This window comes from Chrysochloris asiatica, unplaced genomic scaffold (genome assembly GCF_000296735.1).
Source record: "Chrysochloris asiatica unplaced genomic scaffold, ChrAsi1.0 scaffold00030, whole genome shotgun sequence".
Lineage (NCBI taxonomy): Eukaryota > Metazoa > Chordata > Mammalia > Afrosoricida > Chrysochloridae > Chrysochloris > Chrysochloris asiatica.
Window position 1 is genome coordinate 26,018,082 of NW_006408548.1, and position 10,610 is coordinate 26,028,691.

Genomic DNA, 10,610 nt, shown 5'->3' on the forward strand with positions numbered 1-10,610 from the left:
TTTTTTATTCAACTTTCATATATATATGAAAGTTGAACAATAAATAAGGAAGGCCATAGAAGAATTCATTTATTTGACTGATGGAATATGTCAAATGGAGAAGAATATTGAAAGTACCATGGACTTCCAGAGTACAAGTACAGACAGAATTCTCCTTAGAAGCCAGGATTGTGAGATTTTTGTCTGTCATACTTTGGAGGAACCCATCCCTTAAGAAAGACATGCTTGGTAAAGTGGAGGATCAGAGAAAAATACAGAAGTCTCCAAATGAGTTTGACTGACACAGTGGCAGTAGCAATGGGCTCAAGTATAGCTGTAGTTGTGAGGATGGTGCAGGACCAGGCACTGTTTAATTCTGTTGTGCACTGGGTTGCTATGATTCAGAACAAACTTGACAGTACATAACAACAATGTGGATTGTTAGATTCAAGGGACTAATGAGATCCTCTAATTCCCCAGAAAATGGTGTGCACTGAGTAAATTGCTGATTGAGATGGAATACTGGTATTACCAGAGACCCACACACAAAACTGTACATTTAGAAGTCCTTGTTGGGCTTCGCTTTGTCTATAGAGTAACTCACTGGATATTCTGACAAAAGGATCTCAGGTGGGTGACTTTGCATGTGGTAGCTGGCTGGTAATTGTTTTGGATTACTTATTTAATACTTTATTATTCTGACTTCTTCATCAGATGTATCTTTTTTTGGCTATATCTAGCCTTCATCATATTGATAATATTTTATTTCATGCGTATTGACCTCAAGACTGAAAGGGAGAGAGAGGGCCTGGGTCTTATTTTGAGGGTAACATTATACTCACTGACTGTTTAATAGATGGTCCTTCATATAGTTCTCAATCATTTTTAACCTGCTCACATCCTTCTAAAGTTGTTTATCTTCTTACTAATTGAAAGTAAATGACTTATTAACAAATAAACTGCTTAAGTTCCTTTAGTGCTTAACCAATACAGCATTTCCTCTGGGCGATGTTGTGTTTGAAGATTAGTCTGTGTTTATAATAGGAAAACATGGTTACTCTCTGATGTATGGCAGGAATTTTAATCTCCTGGTATACCATTTACCTTGGCTGCTAAATAGCAGGACATCTAGCTTATACAGAGGAACAATAATAAATTCTATCTTAACAACTTGGAGAAAGGACAGACTCAAGTCAAATTATTTCATTTCATTGGAAGAGTTGTATCTCATAGAGAATATGTTGAGAATGGGAGGACAAAACAATGCCAATGTCAAACATTAGTAGCTGAAAAGAAAAGAAGACTAAATATAGAGCTCACCTCCTAGAGGAGGGGAAATTCTGGGCTCTGGCCTGATTCGTTCAGAGACAAAGTCAAATGTCTGGCTTTCTTCACTGCTGTTTCCATCTTCAATTCCATCAACAATTCTGTTGAAACAAAGAAAAATGTTGGGTTGTTCATTTAAATTCATGAGATTAACGATCTATAGATAGAGTGTAATCTGGATCCAGATTTCAACATCAATATTTAAAGAGATAGAAAACCTAATCACCAACTTTATATGAAAAGGAAAGAGACCACAGAGAAGCAAAGCAATATTAAAGAAGACCACCACTCATGTCAGTTTGTACTACTATCGTAGCTTGCATGTTGCTAGGATTCTGGAAGCTATGCTACAGGTATTGTAAGTAACAGCAGGGTCACTCATGGTAGACAGATTTCAGCTGAGCTTTCAGACTAAGACAGAGTAGGAAGAAGGAGAGACAGACTACTCACTGCTGAATATTTAGTCAAAGAAAACCTTATGAATAGCAGTGGAATGCTGTCAGCACCAGAATACTGAATATTGAAACATAATGAGGAGCACGAGAATATTGTTAGATATTGTTGTTAAGTGCCGTTGAGTCGGTTCCAACTCACAGCAATCCTGAAGAGGGTTTCCAAGGAATGACTGGTGAGTTTGAACCATCAGTAGTGTGGTCCAAACTGATCTTTCAATCCAGTGCTTATCCTACAGTGCCACACCAGGACTCCATAATAGTCCTGTGTACAGATATAGTACCAGAAAATGAGTCCCTCAGGTTGGAAGACACTCAAAATACAGCTGGGGAGGAAATGCCTCCTCAAATTGTTGATTGTGATTATGTAAATAGATTAAGCTTTTGGGACCTTCATTTGCTGATGGGGCACAATTCAAAATCAGGAAAAAACAACAGCAAAATCCATTGATAATTGGAACTTGAAAAATAAGAAGTGTGAAATGAAACTCATAAACATAAATATGCTAGGTGTTAGCTAAACTATTGGTCATTTTGAATCTGATAACCACATTGTTTATTATACTGGGAATGACAAATGGATTGGCATCATGTTCGTCATCAAAAAGAACATTTCAAAATCTATCCTGAAGTACAAAACCCTATCTGTAATAGGAAAATATCCATATTCCTACAAGGAAAATCAGTTAATACAATTAAACACCAACTACTAAAAGCAGTGATGATCAAACTGAAGAATTCTACCAACTTCTTGAGTCTGAAAATGATCAAACATACAATAAAATGTCATGATAATTAATATCAATTTGAATGCAAACACTGGGAACAAAGACAAAGGATCAGTAGTTAGAAAATATGTTTTTTTTTGTGGCAGAAATTATGCTGGAGATTGAATGGTAGAGTTATGCAAGACCAATGAATTCTTCATTTCAAAGAACATTTTAAACAACATAAAAGACAAGCCTGGATACACAGAAATGAAATTGACTGCATCTTTGGAGAGAGACGGTAGAAAAGCTCCACATCATCAGTTAAAACAAGACTGGGGCAGACTGTTGAGCAGACCATCAGTTGCTCATAAACAAGATCAGGATGGAGCTGAAGAAAATTTAAGCAAGTCCATTAAAACATATCCCACCTAAATTTAGAGATTATCTCTAGAACAGATTTGATGAAGTAGACACTAGTGACCAAAGACCAGATGAGTTCTGGGATGACAAGAACATCATACAGGTTAGAAGCAAAAGGTTATTAAAGAAAACAAGAAAGAATCAAAAGACCATAATGCATGTCAGAGAACTCTAATTTGTTCTCCAGTGTATAGATGCTAAGGAAATGAAAGAAATGAGGAGGTAAAAGAGCTGAACAGAAAATTTCAAAGGACAGCTTGAAAAGACAAAGTTAAATATTACAATGAAGTGTGCAAAGACCTGGAGTTAGAAAACCGAAAGGGAAAAACATACTCAGTATTTCTCAAGCAGACGGAACTGAAGAAAAAAAATGCAAGCCTCGGATTGCAATATTGAAGGATTCTCTGGGCAATACACTGAATGATGCAGAAAGCATCCAAAGAAGATGGAAGGAATACACAAAGTCACTGTATCAAAAAGAAATGGCAGATGTTGAACCATTTCAAGAGTTTGCATATGGATTGCAAAGTTTTGTAACAAAAAGGGGGAGTAGTTAGACTTACAGTTCAGAAACAAAAGCTCCTAGGGCCATCATGGGAGAAAAACATGAGCAGAATGTGGGACCCTATCCAGAGACGCAGCAACACCAGAGATGGAGGCAGAGATGAGAACATGGAGAAATACAGCAGCCGAGGACTCTAGACTCATGGAAAGAGAAAAGCTGTGTGCTGGCAGGCTTTCAGAATATGCCCTTTGGATGTTAAATGATTATATATTCTTAAGTGTTTTTGTGCACACCCTCCCCCCAAATAAACAGAGGAAATAGAAGAAAATACAGTTGAATGATGATGCACAGAGGAGGCTGTAATTATTGCAACAAAATGATGAATGTAAAATGGATATTATCCCATGTAAACTATCCATGTAAACTCAATTCACAATAAAAACTTTAAAAAGTAAAAATTAAAAAAAGGAAGCAAATGATCAAGAGCCTGAAGGAATAAGTCCAAGGTGCATTGAAGGCATTAGCAAAGAACAAGGCTCCAGGAATTTATGGAATACAAATTGAAACCTTATAATAAACTGATGCAGTACTGGAGGCAATCACTGAGCTATGTCAAGAAATTTGGAAGACAGTTATCTAGTCACTGATTAGACAAGATTCATATTTGTACACATTCTAAATAGAGATGACCCAATGGAATACAGAACTCATCAAACAATATCATTTACATCATATACAAGTAAAATTTTGCTGAAGATAACTAAAAAGTGGCTGCAGCAGTATATTAACAAGAAGCTGCCAGAAGTTCAGGCCAGATTCCGATGGGGATGTGGAATGAGAGATATCATTGCTGATGTCAGATGGATCTTGGCTGAAAGCAGAGAATACCAGAAAGATGTTGCTCTGTGCTTTAGGGACTACACAAAGGCTTTCCAATCTGGGGATCTTGGCAAGCTATGGACAACATTGCAGAGAATGAGTATTCCTGAACACTTAATTTTACTCATGAGGAACCTGTACATAAGCCAAGTGGCAGCTGTATGAACAGAACAAGGGAACAATGAATGGTTTAAAAACAGGAAAGGCATGCACCATGCTTTTTTTCTTTCACCATACATATTCAATCTGTATGCTGAGCAAATAATCCAAGAAACTGGATTATATAAAACAGAATATGGCATCAGGATTGAAGGAACAACTCTTTAGCCCTCTGCATTATGCAAATGATACAACCTTGCTTGCTTTTAAGTGAAGAGAACTTAAAATACATACTGATGAAGATCAAAGACCACAGTCTTCAGTATGGGTTGCATCTCAATGTAAAGAAAATAAAATCCTCATCACTGGACCAATAAATACATGATAAATGGAGAAAAGATTGAAGTTGTGAAAGGGTTTATTTTGCTTGGATTAACCATCAAAACTCACGGAAGCTGCATTCAAGAAATTAAAGTACCATGAACTGTCAAAATAACAAACCATCTGTATTTGAAGAAGTACAGCTAGAATATTCCTAAAAAGCCAGGATTGCTAGACTTTCTCTCTCATACTTCAGGCATACTATCAGGAGGGATCAGTCCCTGGAGATGGCACCATGCTTGTTAAAGTGGAAGATCAGTGTAAAAGAGAAAGATAGCCAAAACAATTGATTGGCACAGTGGCAGCAGCAATGGCCTTAAGCATAGCAACCATGGTGAGGTTGGCACAAGACCAGACAATGTTTCATGCTGTTGTGCATATGGTGCCAACTTGGTACAGACTTGATGGCCTCTAACAACAACAGTAAAAAGAATATACATTATTCCATTAATGTTCTTTTATATTGGTTCCATTTAAAATGTCAGTATTTTAGAAAATTGAGTAAAAGTATAATATTATATTACTCTTACCTGATTTTTAAATGTTTTAATAGGGAATACCAGAAAAATTTTAATATATATAGCTTACAAGTTTGGCACATATTTCTATTGGATAATAATGTGGTAGAATTCAGACTCTTAATTACTTTCTGACTCAAAACCAAAGAAACAGAAGTCTTCTTACTTAAATTCATACTACACCACTACCCAAACCTGGTGTGGTGCTGTAGGATAAGCACTGGACTACTAAGAACAAGGTTGGCAGATGAAACCCACCTATCCCTTCCTGGAAATCCTATATAATGTCACTATGAGTCAGAACTGACTCATTACTTAACATAGAAGGAAAATGTTTTAAGGTATGAATACAACATCAAAGAAAACAACTTTGATGGCCTCCATTCCAGACTTGGATAAAACTCTGAATGTGAGAACTGAAGAATTAAGTTTAAATTACCATGTAGAGTTTAACTAGCTTTCTTTTCTTGGCAAATAATTTTTAGCCCATTCCTTACTGTAAAAATAACAATGTCAGAAAATAAAAATCACCTGCAATCTACCACTACGGTCAACATTTTGGTGTGTTTCCTCAAAATAATTTTTTATATAATATGTTCTTTTTTTAATATAAATATGGCATCATATTATACACAAACATTTCTTTTACCAGCTCTGACATATTTTTCTTTCATTTTTTAAAAAATATTTTTTTCATTTTGTAATAAGAAGGAAAGAGATAAGCAATGTGTTCAAATTACCATCTTTCAATTCCTGAACATTTAATGTATGCCTACTTTGGTAGTGTAGTGGTTACGAATAGGGCTATGAACCATAAGGTCAGCAGTTCAAACCTACCAGCTGTTCTGTGGGAGAAAGATGAGGCTTTATGCTCCTGTAAGGATTTACAGCCTCAGAAACCCTGTACAGGGACGCTATGAGTCAGAACCGACTTTTCAGTAAACCTAGTTTTTGATTACTAATATTTTCTCTAGTGTGCTATTTCCATTACTCAAATGAATAATTAAATACATAGTACATTACTTGCCTTACAAGTACAAACTGAGCTTTCAGTACAGTTTTCATAACTTAGTATCTTTGTGATAAAAATACTTAACCTTTAAATTCACTTCTTATAACTACACAGTAGAAATAGTATGAACTACTTTATGGAATTCCTGAGAAAACTGAATACAGTCATGAAAGTGAAATTAGCTAGCAAAATTCATAAAACATAGAAAGCACTGTATACTTTTTTTTCTTCATTCTTCTATTTATGATACAGCTATTATGTGATGTTAACTAAAGCTATTGTGTGGCATTGTAGGATAAGTACTGGATTGCTAACCTCAAGGTCAGTGGTTTGAACCCATTAGCTGCTCCTAGGAAAACCTACACAGTGTTTCTATGAGTTAGAACTGACTCAACAGCATTTAACAACAACAATTACTTCTATGGAATATAGCTTGCCCCTCGAACATTTTCTAAATCAGGGGTTTTCACCCTCTCATTCATCTTTAGTAGAATCTGAAGTGGATATTTTTTTTTAAATGAAAAATAAAACAATACCTTTATGTTATCAGCATTATCTATTAGAGAGGCCAAAATAAAACTAAGCTTCAATCACTCAAATAATGAGACAAAGAGCATGGAAAATGGAAATCATTAATTCAATTCCTCAAAATTTCACCTTGTTATGTCATGAAAGTACTGGTAAGATTGCACACTGATGGGTGAACTTTGTTTCACCTGTTCTTTTCATTGTAAATATATTAATTATAAAATTATAATATAGGAATTACATTTAGAATAATGTTCAGACTAAATAGGTGAAGGGAGTAGAAAAGGAGTTCTGGATATTTAATGCATCCTTTCATACTAAAATTACTTATTTCCATCCAGTACACACAACTGCATATATATTTTTTTAAAAGATGTACACAGAACTCAGGAAAACTAAAAAAAAATCCAGGCCAGTCAGGAAACCAAGCAGTAGAAAAGTTAGAAGACTGGATTATTTACTTCTCAAGTACTTAGCTGAAAAAAAGGCAGCCAACGAAAATCACCTGGGAAAAATGACATGATGTGAACTCTTACCTGGGACTGAGGTTTGGGGGTCCAGCATTATTCGAAGTTGAAAGTTGCAATTTCAAGTTCTTTTCTTTTCTTTTACCATGGTTAGGGGGTTCAGTTTCCTGTTTGGTTTTGGGGGAGTTTGAACTAGTAACTCTGATAGGTGAGTGAAATGGCACTGTTCCTGAGGCCAGTTGCTTCAAGCTTAAACCCAGATAACTTTTACTGCTTCCAGTCTTCTTGTTACGTGAAGAGAAGGGTCCCCTTGTGTAGATGGGGGAGAGGGAGGCAGTCTCTTCTTCCTCCCCCTCCTCCTCCTCTTCCTCATCTTCCACAATGGATGGGAGTCTCTTCTTGATGCTGCCATTTCCCTTGGACTCTGACTAAATCAGAGGATAATACAGATTAGTACAGAATTCAAAGATCATGAGAGGTACATCAGTGATACTGGAGTCCTTATTTGAACAAAGTTACATTCCCTGGAGAATTACTTCTTGTTTAAACTGAAGTCTTTGCAGATTTTTCTATCATTCACATGTTAGAAGACTCACAGTGCTTTTATTTCTTCTGCATTATCTTCTCTATTTTCCTAGTTTTAATTTCCCTGGCCCTTTTCTTTGGTCTTTATGCTTTAGTTGGGGAGGCAATGGGTAAAGAGCTGAGTGAAAAGTATTTTTTATCAGATTTTCATCTTGATTTTAATTTGTTTTTCTTTTGTGGTAGTCCATGATAGTATATTCTTTGGGGTAAAGACAGTATCAATTTTAATGGAAATCCTTGGATCTGGTTATTTTATTGTTATAGGGTACTCAGTGGAACTTTATGTGGAGATCAGCTAAGGTCCTCAAGAAAAAAAAATTTTTTTTTTTTAACTTTCCTGTTTTGGATCATTTGGATGGAAGCAGATTGTAAGGATCTCTCAGCTACTCCACTTCCTGTACCCCTGATTTTCACAAGTGGTTTGGCAGAGCCTTCCTTGTTAAGGGTGGATAAATAGTCTCAAAAATTCCATGTCAGAACCACCAAACTCTTGACTTGGATCATTCAATCTTTTGGGCCAACGTATGTATGCAAGAAAGATGATGGGATAGGACCATGAGGTAACAATGGAGGAGCAGAAGATAGGGGAGTGAAGGCTAGTATAGTGGCTTTCAACAGAATCCCTATAATACTGCATTTCTTACTTTACCCCAGACATGGATTCCCTGCTACAACATGTCACTTCATTTTTAGTGTTCAGTTTATTTTGAAGATACAATTACCTAAAACTTCTTATCAATAATTTCTAATAAAAATAAGAATAAAAAATTCAAATGCCCTGAAAGTACATAGGAGCTCTGGTAATGTAATGATTACAAGTCAGAATGCTAACTTCAAAGTCACCAGTTCAAAATTACCAGCTGTTCTGCAGGAGAAAGATGAGGCTTTCAGGAGAAAGATGAGGCTTTCAGCTCCTGTACAGACTTACAGCCTTGGAAACCCTATGCAGGGTCACCATGAGTTGGAACCAGCTCTAAGATGTGTAACCACCAGCATGGTTATTAATAATCAGTTGGTACATTGGTGTATTCACAGCTTTTACTATATATTCCTAACAATTATAATATTAGCTCTAATGAGAGTAGTAAATTATAATGAACTTGAACCTTTATTGTGACTTACAAGTAATTCAGTTAATATCATAGCTGTTTAGTAAAATGTTTGACTTACCCATGATATTATTCTGTGCTAGTGTGCGTTTTAATCTTAATGACTCAAAATTTCTTGAGGAAATCATATTGTTAGACCCACATTTCTAACTAGATATGATTCTTTTAATTAATGGTAAATCCTTAGAATCAATTAATTCTTTACTGAGATAGCCATTTAAAAATATTTATTTGCTTACTTTTTATGACATTTTAAAAATGCTTTTAAAAATTTGACCTGCATTGAAACAGAGGTGGGGCTTGATGGTGGATCAGGGAGAAGTTCAGTGAGGATCTCCATCAGCAATAATACAGAATACCAGACAAACCAGGTTCAGGAGATGGTCCAAGAACACTGAACCACATATAAAAGAATAATTAGAAAGTTTGAAGGCTTACAGACAGTGGAATTTGTAGTGGAAACAAGAAATCGAGTGCTCTCAGATCTGCCAGCCTCAGTGTCTCCCAGGGTGGCCATCTTGGGCAAGACAGAGCAGGGGAAGGATCAAAGCCACCACGATGCCTGACAGATCCTCAAAGATAAATGTGTGGACATTCTTTTTTGTCTGCACACCTCCATTTTGGTGACTAGAGGGGTGCCTGAGTCAGTGGACAGCCCCTCACACTAAAGGGTTCTACTACAAATGCACACAGATCTGCTCAAAATCTTAAGGGACAGTTTCCACTTAAAACCAAATGGCAGTGCAAAAAGACCACAGCTGGTCCTGAACTGTTAATGACTAGGAAAAAGGCTGGAAGAGGGGTTGTGGAGTGGGAATGAGACAAACTAAAAAGCAAACAGGCAGAAAATTAAATCCTGAGTTACATCATATCCACCAAAAAAGGCATCTTGAAATTTCTCAGGTGGCCTTGAATGCAAGAAGTTGAAATAGGGACATTAAAGTCATACTCATATTTGGCTAAAAAAATCCCACCCCTCTTACTTTTATGTGATTATAGACTATAGTATCCAAACTGTCTTTTTTGCTGTTGCTGTTTTGTTTTTTGGTTCCCTCTTTACATTTAGGGGGCTCCTTCTCTCCCTACATTACCCAAGAAGAGACAGCAATTGCGGTCATATAGTCAAGCTATAAAATCTTATCATCCAGGCAAGAACCAATACCAGCTGCCATAACCAGGCAGGCAACCAACACTTGTAAGTTGTTGAGTAATAAGAAGAGTGAAAAGGGAAGTCCATCTCAGGATAACATCTACCTGGAGGCAATCAAAAAGCATAATAAATTATCAACATACATTCATCCATGAATTAAAGTCATAGCTAACTACTGAATATGTACAAGAAACAGATGACCATCTCTGCACATGTTCAGAAACAAGATAAAGTGACTGAGACAAATGAGATGGAGGTCGATCTAGACTCCATATTGTAAGGGGGTCAGACTTTGGAAATGCCTGAGAAGGAATTCAGAAAAATGATAATGAAATGTATCAAATCACTTTACAGGGGAGTTGAGAAAAATAAGAATTCAGAAAAGAGCTACAGGAACAAACAAATGAGATAGATATAGCATTGGAAACAATTCAAAACCTACAAAAAGAGTTCCAAACAATTAATAATTGAATATCAGAAATAGGCAATA

At 36.2% G+C, this 10,610-nt stretch overlaps 1 protein-coding gene across 1 annotated transcript in view; it reads right to left on the reverse strand.

Moving 5' to 3' along the window:
• KCNH8 (potassium voltage-gated channel, subfamily H (eag-related), member 8) overlaps positions 1-10,610 on the reverse strand; it is a 163,800-nt gene that overhangs the window by 32,176 nt on the left and 121,014 nt on the right. The window contains exons 5-6 of the mRNA XM_006859165.1: positions 7,346-7,704; positions 1,300-1,406 (exon numbers count right to left, since the gene is read on the reverse strand). Of these exons, the coding sequence (XP_006859227.1) occupies positions 1,300-1,406; positions 7,346-7,704 (466 nt within the window). The remainder of the gene's footprint in view (positions 1-1,299; positions 1,407-7,345; positions 7,705-10,610) is intronic.